The 15,242-nt window shown below is 40.5% G+C and overlaps 2 protein-coding genes and 1 pseudogene across 2 annotated transcripts; 1 reads left to right on the top strand and 2 right to left on the bottom strand.

Moving 5' to 3' along the window:
• Positions 1-143: 143 nt before the first annotated feature.
• On the bottom strand, positions 144-1,628 carry LOC116210325. The gene has a single exon (XM_031544186.1). It carries the CDS (start codon positions 1,531-1,533, stop codon positions 373-375), a length of 1,161 nt encoding a protein of 386 aa, XP_031400046.1. The 5' UTR covers positions 1,534-1,628; the 3' UTR covers positions 144-372.
• Positions 1,629-3,817: 2,189 nt separating this feature from the next.
• LOC116211811 lies at positions 3,818-5,550 on the bottom strand (annotated as a pseudogene).
• Positions 5,551-11,281: 5,731 nt separating this feature from the next.
• Positions 11,282-14,694, top strand: LOC116211536 (zinc finger CCCH domain-containing protein 14-like). Its single transcript, XM_031545976.1, has 3 exons — positions 11,282-11,601; positions 12,283-12,343; positions 13,714-14,694. Exons 1-3 carry the CDS (start codon positions 11,520-11,522, stop codon positions 14,456-14,458), a joined length of 888 nt encoding a protein of 295 aa, XP_031401836.1. The 5' UTR covers positions 11,282-11,519; the 3' UTR covers positions 14,459-14,694.
• The last annotated feature ends 548 nt before the right edge of the window (positions 14,695-15,242 follow it).

Genomic DNA, 15,242 nt, shown 5'->3' with positions numbered 1-15,242 from the left:
AGTAGGATGGTACTTTTGGAAGGAGCACCGTGTGTTATTATGGATACATCTATATGTGTAAATCTCTTATCGAACCCTAAATTGCCGTCTGGGATCTCTTGAATGAAGTAGGATGAACCGATGAAATATTTGTGCTTTAGAAACATAGAGAAGTTGATACCATAATGGAAAAAAAAGGATGATAGTTCTACACATAAGCTTATTGATCGAACAGAACAAAGACATTAGGACTCTTAACACAAACAGCAATGAAACACAAAAATATTATATATATATATATATATATATTGAAAGCATATTTATTTATTTCTTGGTGACCATATCTTCACTACGCTCAGACTCTTGAAAAATCCTGCATTGGCAGACCAGTCATCAGTTTTCAACCTCTGCCTTCACTATGGGATTAGAGGCCATGGCAGCCGAGTGCGGCATCTCCGGATTCGGAGGGGGAGGGGGATACGGCATCCCAGGAGGAGGAACAATCCTAATGGGAGTGGCAGCAATTGGTTTATTCAGGAATTCTCTTTTCTCCTCCTCCTTAATGTTGATTCCTGGCTTTGGACCCATATAGGTTTTCTTGTCTCTGGCCTTATTAGTCTTGGACCCTGGACCCAGAGAAGACTTTGGCATGATGGTGACCCCGTAATGAGATCGCACGAGCTTGAGGCCCTTCTTCTTGTATTTGGCAGCCAGCCTCTTCATCCTCTCATCAATAGTCTCGTTCCGATAGTGCGACGATTGGACATGAGAGGCAAACGCTTGGGAGTATCCAAACACTGCATTACACCTGGGGCATGCGTAGGGCCCGTGCTTCCCCCTGTTGAGGCTATGAGTCCGGCCATCATAACTCTCGTCGTCCTCGGTCTCTTCCGAATCAGTCGTCTCTTCCGCCAGTGGCACTGGTGGCACTCTCTTCCTCTGTTGTTCGGGGGGTTGTTGGCTACTGGAGCCGATTGTTAATCCAGCAGCCACTGGTGGTGGCACACCCTCCCTCTGTTGTTGGGGGTGTTGTTGGCTGGTGGAGCCGATTGTTGAACCAGCAGCCCTCGCTTGTTTGCGACAAGTGAACCTAACTGCCGGTTCAGAAGGCTTCGACGAGCGGCTGTCGGTGGATCCCTCTCCTACCTCGAATTCTTTTAGACACCCAAACTTTGGCTGCACATTAGACCAAGGCTCTGAAGTTTGTATAGCGGAAGTTTCACTACGGTTCGGTTCTGTCAAAGTTGCAGGTTGTGCTCCCATCATCGACGGGAGGTCTTTGACATCAGCATAATCGGACAGGATCTCATTTTCAAAGCCCATCATAAGGTCGTTCAAACTCGGGACTATTGGATGATTGAGTGGTGAAGGGTAGGTGTGGTAGCGAGAAGGATTTTGGGATTCATGAGTAGATGGGTGCTTGTTCATAGGGTTAGAAGTGCTTTCAACCCAGTTGTTCATTATAGATGGATGGTATTGTTGCTTCATATTGGTTTCTGGGAGGAACATGCCTTCTCTCGTCGAGAGAGCACCAGGGAACTGACTCATCGGCATAGGGTTAGTGTTCGAAGGCACAACATCCGGGAGAGAGGCTAATTCCGACTGCCTTCGGGTGAAGTCAACGTCTACGAAGCTGTGAAATTGCACACCTCGAGACGTCATAACAACCTGCATTATCTCGGTGACTCGGTGGTTCAAAGCGAGTTGGCCTAGAACGACATTAGAACGTGTCGCTTGAGGGACCATATGGCTATTTGAGAGCAGCTGGAAGCTGGAGGAAGCGAGGGGATTTTGAGTGAGGTTGGAGGAGATGAGGGGGTTTGGAGAGAGCAACTTATTTTCAGGCCCCCCCAAAAATGCATTGGCGCCACCGACTGGCCTAGGGCTCTCGTTTGGGCGATTGAGAGGGAACCCTAAATCACCCAAGTTAAAGCCTCGGCCGTCAATGGCATCCCCGTTGAGGGTGAAAGAGATAGCATTAGAGGTAGAGGAAGAGGATTTGTAGTGCATGGCCATGAGAGATGAAGGAAATAAGGGTATACAAAGACTATGAGAGAGATTGTGAGCATTGGCTATATGATTAGCATATCATCTATTGAGCGAGTGACTCCTCTTTTATAGAGAGATGAAATGAAATCATACGAGTCATTCAAGTCAATACTAGCTATTAAATAGTCAGAGCGCTCACAGAAATCAATAATTCATATTGTCCCAGCACGAGCTCCTGTTTAGGTAAGTGCATGCATGCACATCAATGAAGATACCATATAAGGAGTGAGGTAGTTTCACGCCACTATAATGATCCTTCCCTCGAGTGAGCTGTATTGCCCCAGTTAGCAGTATCACGATAAGAGTGTATCCAACCGTATTAGGAAGGTTAACTCCAGGTGATAAAGGAATATGGAGTCGCCATTTCATTAGTCTACGGTTTTACCCTAACCTTTTTTTTTCCGATGATTATATGGTTTTACCTTAACTTAATATATAAGGAGATTTACTTGGCCACATGCCACTTTTGCTAACTTAGTAAATACTCTTAGTGTTATATATGGAAAGTACACATATTGGTTGGTTTGTTGAATATGTAGTGTTGGTATGTCAACCGGACGTGACGCATCAGATCGATCAGTCGCTTAAACGTAGCTTGACATGGAATGATGATGGACAATCAATTATCACCGCGGGAATGGTATAATTATTTTTAGTAACTGCATTTAACCAGCTTATGTCTAACGGTTTTGACGTAGTTCGTTACACCGACTAACTTTCGCAGCTGAAGATACCTTATTTTTCCTATGCAGATGATGTATATTTTCGTATTCGAACTATTAAACGGAATATCACATACGGGAAAACAAAATATGCAATATTTTGATCACGAGAAAAGATGTCAACAATGTTTTCAAATGGTAAAATGAAGTGCAAGTTGATTAGTCCGTTAGGTTATAATTTCAAAAGAGTACATCTTGAGATTATGCTTCCAAAGGAGGCCAAATACGTGATATCACTAGCAATTCAAAACCAATTTCTTTTGAGTTATTTCACTATCAAAACTGTTTGTATTTGAACGTCATGGAGAGATTTATGGGAAAAAAGGAAAGGAATCCAAAGTGAAAGAGTTATAAATTAATTGCTGGATTACGAGTCTATCCCCTTATCATTAATAGGGTTTTAATTTTTTTTGAAAACTAAATATCAGCCAAAAGAATAATCGAAAATTAGTAATACGAATGGGACAGAAAGTTTGGTAAAGTTTAGGCTGGGTATAGCTTATCACTTCCTTTTGACGCGAAACAAGAATAGATCATTTGTTCGATTTTTATAAGGATGACCATCAATTAATTGGACTTTTCTTATTTAGGCTAATAAAACATCGCGATTCTTCATTTATCCAACTGACTTGAACCTCATATTGTACAACTTCTCGGCCCAGACGATCTGTTTTAGTCACCATCTCAATGGCATAATACTATTGTGTAATAATATGTCTGGAAAATTATCATACTCCAAGAAGAAAACCTTTTGGTAATAAATAATTAAACCTTTGAATTAAGAGTACTCTGTTTTTCTCCATTAATCAAAGATATGCGGTACGACTTATCTTATGCATACATCGATGTAAAATAGTTATCCAAGATTTCTTTCAATAACCGATAATATAGTTTAAGATTAGAGCTTCTCTGATAGAAGGGCTCGGTATTCATGATCCGCTAGAAAATGTGTACTTAAAATATCTACCTCTTGCGCTATCTCCATAACCGTTCTAAGTTCGGTCTATCATGAAATTAAGCATTCGGATTTGGAATATGAGTGTGTATTATATATTAATTAAATAAAAAAGAAAGCATTAGATCATTAATTACAGATCATGTTAAACCCATCAATTAAGCGAAGAGTACAACCCTGCATCGCCTGTGGAAACTATTGGAAAGCTCTCACCTTTCTATTGTTCGTAGGGATACTCTTATAGATGAAACTAACTAAAAGAACACCGGGACTAATTAACCGAATTAAGTATAGAAATTTGGAATCGTTCCAACTGAAACAGTATTGGTTAATTACGTATATTAAAACTTGTTCTTGTACCAAAGCACCCCTTTACCTTTTACATACAAACATTCCCTAGCCTTCCTCCACATTGCTCTCCAAATGGGGGTCCTATCCAACATGCATGTAGTAGTCCATCAAGATTGGCCTCATGGACTCAGTGGCCTCCTTGGCATGGGAGTGGGGCATCGTGGAGAAGAGGCGGTGGACCACCTGAGTGTCTGTTATGTTGTGGAAAACCCTGTTTAGAACCCCATAATCTCGATCCACCGTGGCCAATGCCCCTCTCAGCCAATCTCATTCGTCCCGGTCGTAGTAAGGGAGTGCAGGGTGCGTGTGTTGGAGATAGGTTACCGCCACCAGGAATGCATTCAATGTGAGGAGCGGGACAGCATAGATGCTGAGAAGCCAAGGGAGGCCTTTCATGGCTGCAAGACGGTAGAGGACTTAGAAGGTAGTTGTGACCCCAACGTTCGAGAGGTAGACCTGGAGCCGTTCTCTCAAGGTGACTATTGGAGCGTTGGGGTTGTAATGCAACACAAACCCATCATAGGACCTGCCTGAAGCGTTGAATGTCAGGTATGTCAATATTAGGGTGAGAACTCGGCCCGGGGGGTTGTTGAAGCACCTGTTCGAATAGTTATAGTTCACAATTATTAGTTGATGATGATAATATCCATTTCCAGTTCACTTAATCGAGGAGGTGATCTTCATTACATTAAGGGCATCGTTAATCATATGCCGAAATGTACATATATATATATATATATATAATATGTGGAATGTAATAATCCCTAATATTAATTAATACTATTTGATATATTGAGCAAAACATATAATAGAGAATTGTACTAGGTTTATAGACCTTTTTATATAGCAGGAAAAAAAAAACAATAACTAAAATAGGCTAGAATAATATTCCAAGTATAAAATGTTGCTAAGTTTACCTGTAATACCACTGGACATCATCCTTATACCTCATCATGCTCGACGGAGCTGGTGTTGTAGTGGTGGCGGGCGGTGGCTGTACTTCCATGAGAAGTATGGGACGAGGAGTGCCGAGTGCAGGATGAAGCCCACTACATCATTGACCCATGCGTAGTCGCTGAACGCCTGGTGGCCGCAGTCGTGGGCGACGACCCGGATGCCAGTCGTGATGCATCCCTCCAACAACCAGTAGACCGGCCAAGCCATGCAGGCGAGCGGTTTTGGAAGGAGCGGGAAGTATTGGACAGCAATGTAGCAAAAGAGGAAGGCCAGGGCGAGATTGAGGACGAGGTACGATGTGGACCGGAGGAACCAGTGGCCAAAGCAGTGCAGTGGGATTGTGCTCCGGAGGTCACTCAAGGTGAAGGGTGGCTTCGATTGAGGGGCTCTTTGGACAATGTTGACTTCGTGGTTAGGGTTTCTGTTGAGTTTGTTGATCTCTTGGTTGGGCATTCTTTTGCTTGGAACATCAGACACTTTTCCATTATCTCCCATGTTTTTGTTTGCTGTTATTGCTTTCAACTCCATCTGCGTGAAAATAAGATGTACGGGCTTGATGAAGTAATAATGAGAGTTCATTATAGAAACAACTGAAGGGGGACATGACATGCATGATCAAGACACATACAAAAATATCAAAGATGGTGTAGCGAAGTGACATTTACTTTTACCTGATAATAAAAATGTTTCAGATTTGATACTAGTAAAACAACTCGTACTCCTATGTTCATGAATTTATTTTGTAACAAAAAAAAGATAGATGCAAAAAAGTAATTAATAAGAGTGAACTCTCATACACCACTTTTTCCTTGATCTCCGGCTGTCAAAAGGCCTGCACTTTCCGGCAGATTCTATCTCTCTCTCTCTCTCTCTCTCTCTCTCGCTCTCTTCTTGCTTCAAGAGAATACTTCCCATTCCCTTTATATACATATACACACGCACATATATATAACATATTGATTGTTGATTTGGTACCACGTCAGAACAAATGTGTCTTTTAGTTTCAACTCTCGGAAGAATCTGAGTTTCGATAACATCTGGGATCTAAGCACAGCTCGAACAATTGAGTGAGTGAAATGGCCGCGATCCCTGGTTTTGTGTACCCCTTGTGGTAAACATTGCGATTACTATCGAGTGGAATCAATGCTTGAACTCTTTTAGTAGATGTATGCATGCCATTTCTTGTTTGGCGGTAAAACATGTTCATGGCTTTTGTTTTCTATTTGTCGGTTTTTTCTTTCACGATAAGAAGAATTAAACAAATGTGAAATAATTTACATGCGAAATAATATTCCGTATGAACCAGCTTGGGTAACATTAGAGTGTATATATATATGTCTAACATTTTACAGGGTGCTAGCTTATTTTCACTATGCTCCCCCCAATCAACTAAATTAACTAATGTGTCTTCAATTAATTAATAAATGATTAAAAAGGAAAAATAAATAATTTATTATAATGCTCTAAATGAAGAAAATGCTGCTGTGACGTTGCTTGCATGCATGGTCCAAATGTTGCAATTGGAAAGGAAGATATAAACTAAAACTCATAACACTGTAAAACCTACAAAATAAAATAAAATAAAATAAAATAAAATATCTTAACATATATTCTGCTGCTAGAAATCTATCCACTTATTTAAGATAAATGTATATCATATAATTTTCACCATAATAAAAATTAAAAAATACAAACCCATGAGAAGAAATGATACTCATCGTTCCGAACGAATTTCGTTAGATCAATTGGATCGCTATTTTATTACAGAAAGAAATTATTAAGTCACAATCCGTAGTGTGTTCTTCTGATCAACCTTACTGATTATGAAGCTAGCCCATTTCATTTCGACACTATATTATATGAAGATTCCGATTGCAATGCCAAGAATTTGGAGGTGCTAAGTAACCTAAATGGAAGGTAGTATATATACAGTGGAGTCATTAACTTGTTCAACCATGTATGGCAGATATTCTCGTGCTAGATATGTCGTTAATTTGTTGTTCGTCGGTAGAGATATATATCGAAGTAACCTAAACGGAAAGTAGTATAGTGGAGTAATTAACTTGTTCAACCGTGGCAGATATTCTCGTGCTATATATGTCGTTAATTTGTTGTCCGTCGGTAGAGATATATATCGAAGTAACCTAAATGGAAAGTAGAATATAGTGGAGTAATTATCTTGTTCAACCATGGCAGATATTCTCGTGCTATATATGGCATTTATTGTTGTTCGTCGGTAGAGATATATATCTTGTAATATGGACTTTTTTCGGTGGTTTAATAATGGAAATTTATATTTAGGAATTTGGTGAAATTCAACTTCAACAGCTGGCGTGTGCGTGATCAGTATATTGAGAATTTAGTGAGTTGTTAAATAGACAATGATTGGTGCTGCGTTTGATTTTAAAATCAGATTTTAATTTTGAAAAAGAGTAGTATAAATGAGATTTACCATTTGACTTTGTATGAGTTATTTTGTTTTGTTATTGAAAAAGAGTGGTATAAATGGGGTCCACTCTTTGACTTTGTATGAGTTATTTTGTTTTGTTGTGGGTAGAATTAGATTAAAGTTATAATTTTAAAATAATATTGTGAAATAAAACAAGCCATACGTTTATCGTACCGAAAACAAGGGAAACCAATTTAAAGGGCAGATATGATCAAATCCTTCTAAATTTGGTTAATGTTTTATGGATAAAATCGACATAAAGAAATATATGGCACGTATATACTACCCGCGAGAATATTTGCCTCCTTTAACTCACTTATTCTCGTGTAAATTTCATTTCTGCCAAATAGGATATGCTTATATACTGTCGAGTAGTTACCGAATTATCATCGATATACATATTTATTTATCTTTGGTAGGAGAATTATCCTATATTATAATTTTTACCAAGAAAATATGACATGATATTCGCAGGAAATAGAACTACATAGTACATACGGTTAAATAAAAATTAATGCTACCCCAAATAAAGACAACGTCGCCATTGTTGTATATTACCCAAGAAAAACAATGCAAAATTAGTATTTCGTTATATCCATACACCTATTTTAAATGGGAAACCCTTTTTCTTTTCTTTTCCTTTTTTTTCCTTACAAAATTCCTTTTACAGATATCTTCATGCAGAATATCTTAAGAAAGAATACATATAATAGATTTATATTTAATCAATAGTACGACTACAATGAACCACAGAGAACGAATAGTACGACTACAATAACATTTGAGCTGATAAATTATAATATAAGTTTGTCCATCGTTATAATTATTTATGAGTCAATATCTTTCACAATGATTGGCATATGTACATAACATCATCCGACATTAATCGGGGAACTTTTCGTAGAAAAAAAAATTGGTAGAAGAGCGGTCATCGGGCGAAAAGATCCAAATCGGTCGGTTGCCATTTAGCGAGCTAGGGTAAGGAGAACTAACACATAAAAGACTAATAACAGTATTCAAGGTGACATGTGTAAATTCTAACGATCAAATGTTAGGTGAAATGGGAAATGAACGCGTATCGTGGATGCCACTGCGCGCGTTAATCCCCATCTAATGCTTTCTTGGTTGGACTACTATAATTAATAATCCAAATAAATGCTATGGAATCCCAGATTTAATTTTAATAAATGGAGAGACTTAATTAAGTGGAAAAGGGCAAAACCAGAAAATCTGCATACCTCGATTTTATCGAAGGGGCTGTGGGGTTACGTATGAAAGGTCTCGCATGCAATGCATGAAACCCACGGCATGCCTCATGCATGAAACCGTCGGTCAAGAGAGTTTAACCGAACCGCGCATGGCGGGTGTGTCCCCTTTTCCTTAATTTATTTCTCCTCTTCTTGTTTTACACATTTGTTCATTTATTTATTGAATTAAATATCTATTTATTAACTTTCAGTTGCATTTTTTAAGTAAACACGAACACTTTTCAAAGATGTTAGAAGGTATTGTGGGTAATGGATATATAATGTAACACTGTATCATTATACACATAAAAAATTCTATTTCTATCAACATTTTTTTATTATTTCTAAAACTAATAGGTATTAGGAAACTCTTAATGTCTTTTAATATTGTCACGTAATATATCCGTTATATATAGAACTTTCTCATTTCGATGTAGTTTAATTAATAAAAAATAAAAAATTAACAGTTCTGTGAGAAGACATCGGTGAAATACATGTGAAAGGGCTCTTCATAATAATATGTTCTTTACGATAACCCCTTTCTTTTTTTCTAGATTTCCCCAGATTCGCTCCCTGTTGTATGAACGACGCTCTGTCCCTATATGCTGAAAAGTACAGAGGGAATTCATGTTCCACGCGACACTGTAATTTAATTGTACGTGTTATTTTTCGCCATAAATATATCGCGTAACAGACGGCACGTTGAGTTGAATGGTTAGGAAACGAGGCTGATCGTTGAGCTGGCTTGATGATTTTCCACGTTCCATCTTTCATTGCGTGAAGAGAGTATAATTGTATAGTGTCGTTGTCTCTAACTATTATGTATAAATTATGCACGGGAAGGCGTCACTCGCACGCGTAGCGTCACACGAATTAAAAAAAAAACAAGCAGGAAGCATAAATGGCGATCGATACTTGCATCTGTTAACCATGTTTGCGATTCGACTATAAGTGAGATAGTTGAAGTAAACCCGGCATAGATGACTTGTTTGAGTCTACAATTATTTTTATTTGGGCCAAAGCCCAACGAGGCGCCTCTTTCTTCCCCTAATGCCCATTCCAATGGTATAACAGAATATCATCAGGAGAATGTTCGTAATGGGTCTGTGACTAGGCCCCCTGGCCCCAACTCGACTTGGAGTGGTGCGCCCAATAGAGAAATCGGTCGCTTCAGCTCAATTGATATGCTAAACTCGACTAGATAATAGATTGACTCTGCTGATGAAGGATCAAATGCATCCGGCCGGATGGAAAGCACGACTGTAAGCATAGCTCGGTTTTCACTATTTGTCGAGGTACCAGCGAGCCATAAGTTATGATACGTTAGGGAACAAGCCGATGGAAACGAGGGCCCCGCATATTGTACATTTGCACAATGAATAATTAAATATGTTCCTTACAGACATAACATAGGTCGATCGAAAAAGTTAAGAGCCTAAAACAACATAGAAATTTGGCGAAATCTACGCTTATCTAGAAATTACAAAAGATAATATTTTCGTCTTAAATATCGCGCCAAAGAGGGTACACCGTTGAATGGTTGGAAAAGAGACATTGGTCGGAGCTGTCGGACGATTTCCCGATTAGGTTTTCCGTATTCCTTCTTTTCTCGTGCGCAAAGAGATTCTCGTATAAGATCATAATGGTGTAGCTATTACGAGCACATTATGCACCGGAAGAGACGTTCCTCGTGGAAGTGCATGGGTAAACACGGCGAGGAGGACAAGTAAATGGTGACGCTCGCATTATTTAAGCACGTATGAAGTTCGACTATAAGAAATCGAAACAAACTAACATAGAATGTCATACATGACATGTTTGAGTCGGCTAGAGAGAAAGAATGACTGGGCTTACGCCCACAATACACCTCAGTAATAATCTGTCTTCTATCTCTAATGTACGTAAAATTGGTACAGTATCATGAAATGCGAGTTCGCAATGGGCCTCTATCTAGGCCCAATGGCCCAAAGTCGACTTGTAGTGGCAGGCCCAATGAAGAAGCTTATCATCTTAAGAGCGCCTCCTTGCTCGGTCGATAACGTGCTAAACTCGAAAAGACAAATCGATCGACTGTTCTGATGAAGGACCGACATGCAGCATCCTGGCGTGGATAAGAAGCATGCCTATACGCATAGCCCATTTCACTAACTGTCATGTTTAGAATTATCCACAGAATGTCATAGATTGATCGAACTCACAGGAAAATGAGCCATTACATTCCATGCACTTGCACATTCTTTTAGCTCATAATTAGGATGGAAATCGGATGTCTCGTACGTAATCTAGGATTGATACAAATAGTTGAAGTTGAAGACTCAAGGAGAGCAAAACATAATAACGCGAAAACCTCGGCTTGTGAAGGGAGAGAGAGAAGGCCCAATTATGACTGATGGGCTTGGATTGCAGGCCCATCAGAGGCCCAATTGACTCGGCCCAAGGGCGGTACACGACATCGTGACGTCATAAATCTGGAAAATCCGACATCACCCGTCGCGCGTGACGTCAAGCCGCCCTCTACCCGCCAACCGTATAAATTTCCCGACGATTTTATTTTTTATTTTAAATCCATTTATATAATTTGTTATTTTCTGGTGACTTTCCTTCTCTGTCGCTCGAATATCTATTCCCTCTCCGGAATCACTCTCCCCTCTCTCTCTCACTCTCCAAACCCTAGCCCGTCCCCTGCCCCCGTGCCAGGGTTTGCGCCTCTGCTTCGCTTCGATTGATTGCGTGGCGTCCTCTTCCTCGAATTCCCGCTACCTACTGGATTTGCAGACTGTGGATCTTCGGATTCTGTAGGGATAGAGGGAATGGAGTACTCCGGCGGTCGCAAGAGATGGAGGTCCGACGGCCCTCTGAACGGCAATGGCGGCGCCAAGAAATATAAGCAAGGTTTGTCTCGAGACTTCACCTCTCTATTGGCCGCAGCCGAGCTCAAATCGGTTGCTTTTCTTTGCTGTTGGTTCTGGCGCGTAAGTTAATGAGGAGGAGACAAAAAAATCGAGGCTTTTACGCATGAGAGTTCGATAGGGTGATGGACTGCTACACTGCCAGTGGTTTTATTTGTGCAGCCAGTAGTTGTTGCCGCTATTGTACGTTTAGTTGAGAGGAAGTCCTCATTGTGACAGTCAATTGTTCTCTTTTTGGAATGAGATGAGTTTCACACCCCTGAATTGCTGTCTCTCCGCTCCTCCGAAGGCCTCTTTTAGCCCGGGTTTTGTTGTCTTGTTGTGCCCAACCAAGTTAATATTCATCGAGCCCCGCGAGTTTGTACTCAGTAATCTTCTTATTTGTTATGTGCGGGAGAAGAAAGAACTTCTCATCGATTCTCTGTGGCCAATTTGAATAAGGTTTCCGTGGCCAGCAGGGGTTTTAGGGTTGAGTGGAGGGGTTTGGGGTGTGAGGGCAGAAGGTTTTTGGTGGGCTTTATTTATCATTCATTCTGCATTGTAATCAGTGAGCAAATCATTTTATCATTTATAAAGCATGGTAGAGATAATAAATGGTAGTGTGGCTTAATATCGCGAACTACTGAAATTCTTAACTGAGGAATTAATTAATGTTCTGCAACAGAAGGGGAGTCCTTTCCATCTGGTTTAGGAAGCAAATCGAAGCCATGCACAAAGTTTTTCAGGTTCAAATCTTGACCTACCCGAAATAATTGGTGTAAATTTAATCTCATCTATTCATAATATTTATAAGTTTAGGAGGAATTTATTCATTTAATTTCCAAGTAAAATAAATCTTATATGGACTAATGAACTGGGAGTTAAAGTTGTGTTACAGGTCGCTCTCTGTTCTAATCTTAACAAAGATGACTGTACAGAAATGATTGATCAGAAAGGATCCATTGGAATTCGGTTTAACTACTTGCAGGTTAATGTAAACTGAAAGCTGATATGTGAGATGCAAAATTGTCCTCGACATAACTGCGGTTTGTTAATCATGGGACAACCTTTCTTAGTAGAAGCCAATGTTTCTCCAGTTATTGGTCTCAATACACATGGATTTTGTGCCTCTGGCCGTTCCTTCTGTTACATTGAGGAAACAGGCATGAGTGAACAGATAATGATTACTCAGTGGATGTGGTTTGGTTTACTGATATTCGCTTATCTGGAAACCGAGTTGGATAAATCCCAAAAGGCCAAAACCCTCTCGTAGCTCTGGATCTACTGTGTGCCAGTACTACATTACAAGGACCCGATATGATCCATAAAAGATTGTAATTTATATTGTGAAGCTCAATTATCATTCTGGCAAAAATTTCTAGAATCATATGATCATGATCATAAAATAGAATAAATGGTTCTCTGAAAGGGTGATCAATTTGTTAGGCGTCCATCTCTTTCCTTTCTGCAAATGGGGTCTATGGATCTGAATGAAAATATTGCAGTAAATGTTTTCCTTGTCATTTGTTTCCTTCTTTCCTTTTTCAAATCCATACATGGAAGTTAGTTCATGTTAGAGTTGTTTATGTTTTCTAGAAAACGTTCAAATTTTAGTTTTCTTGTCTCGTGAATGGGTAAATAGTTGCAGAGTTTTGCATGAATTGATGCCTGGGTCATACAAAAGTGATGCTTTTCTATAGTGTCTGATATGTGCATTGCACTTATGTGAGGGTGTTTTGTAATTTATTCTTATAAACAAGATTTTTTCTGTGTTTTCATGGAAATTTATTGTTGGACGCATATCCAAATTTGAGAGGTAATGCACGTGTTTGCTCATGGCAATCTCTTTGGGATTGTGCTGGACATTTCCTTATCTGACCTTATAGAAAGTTTGTGTAGAGTTCTATATCATGGAGGAGGTCCATGTATTATATGAAAGTATCACTCAATGCGGTGATTCATTCCATTCTCTAGTTTGATATTCTCTTTCTTTCTGACATGAATTATCAAGCCATTTTGTGTCTAGCTCCATATTTTACACAGGCTATTGAGCAGTTTTATACTGCAGAGATCTTTTGTACTGTCAAAATTCATCATTGTTCTTTGTGTTTTTCAGCACTTCGGGTTGTCCATTTGGTGAGGGCTGCCACTTTCTGCACTATGTGCCTGGGGGCATCAAGGCTGTCTCGCAGATGCTTGGGAACCCGAACCTTCTCCCTCCAACTCCCAGGAACTCGGCGCCACCCGCATCATTCCCTGATGCTCCCTCTCCTTCTGCCGTGAAGGGTCGCATGTGCAACAAATATAACACTGCTGAAGGCTGCAAGTTTGGCGACAAGTGCCACTTTGCTCACGGTGAGTGGGAGCTTGGGAAGCCCTCAGCTCCATCATATGATGACCCTCGAGCCATGTCGAGAGGTGGAATGGGCCGCTATGAGCCACCTCCTCCAGCAATGGCAGCAGGCTTTGGTGCCTCAGCAACCGCCAAGATCAGCATCAATGCATCCCTAGCTGGGGCTATCATTGGGAAGAACGGCGTGAACTCGAAGCAGATCTGCCGCCTCACTGGGGCCAAGCTCTCCATTCGCGACCACGAGTCTGACCCCAGCCTGAGGAACATCGAGCTCGAGGGTTCGTTCGAGCAGATCCAGCAGGCCAGTGCCATGGTGCGGGAGCTCATCGGGAATGCAGGCTCCTCGTCGGGACCTGCTGGAAGGAACAATGCCATGGGCCACCACCACCACGGTCGGAGCAATTTCAAGACGAAGCTCTGCGACAACTTTACGAAGGGCACCTGCACTTTTGGTGAGAGGTGTCACTTTGCACACGGGGCGGATGAACTACATAAATCTGGTCCGTGAAGCATGATTTTCGAGTTGCTGATCCTATCTGCCTTATCCTTTTCTGTTGTTTTTGGTAGGATAAACTCTTAACGGTGGCCTCTAGTTTCGCGCTTTCTCTGGCTTTGTTGGTCTTGAATAGTTAAGCTGTTGTGTCAAAGAATTACAGTATGAAGTAAAGTTTCGGATTCTTGATTGGTTATGTGCACAGCTTGATAAGGCAGTTAGTAATCTAAAATCATCGGTGGTTTGTCATTCTTTTTTGCCGTGCATCTCTGTTAAATACGAGCCATGCATTAACAATAGCAGCATAGATCGGGGAGTGATAAGACTAGTGAACCCGAACATGTAAATTTGGGAAGCACAATATAAAGCATTGCTGCAAGCTTAAAAGAACTGTAGAAAACAGTTGAGCGAAAGACAAACATCAGACTGAAACGATGCCTATCTTATCGACAGTTCGAGTGGGGATGAGACTTTAGATTCTGTTTTCCCGTCCACCGTTCCATGTCCGTCCTAGAAAATGACATCTACTCAGTTTAGTATTGGAGTCAATGAAAGGGTAAGCGGCCATGGATTAGTCTATCCCGAGTCCTGACCAAGTTTTTCTGGCCACGGATTAGATCATTCTTGTGTTATCCTCACATGGGAAAGATCGGAACTGTGAGTGGAGGGCTGATGTTTGTGTTGCTTTCTCGGGTCTGAAACTGCCATGATGATGGCTATCTTTTCACGGGTCATCACAGCACGAAAAAGAGCAGCAAACACTGCTCGTGCACACAACGAATCATCTGAGAAACTGTCC

The sequence above is a fragment of the Punica granatum genome, chromosome 6 (genome assembly GCF_007655135.1).
Source record: "Punica granatum isolate Tunisia-2019 chromosome 6, ASM765513v2, whole genome shotgun sequence".
Lineage (NCBI taxonomy): Eukaryota > Viridiplantae > Streptophyta > Magnoliopsida > Myrtales > Lythraceae > Punica > Punica granatum.
Note: the sequence above shows the minus strand (reverse complement) of the source record. Positions and strands in the feature narration are given on the sequence as shown.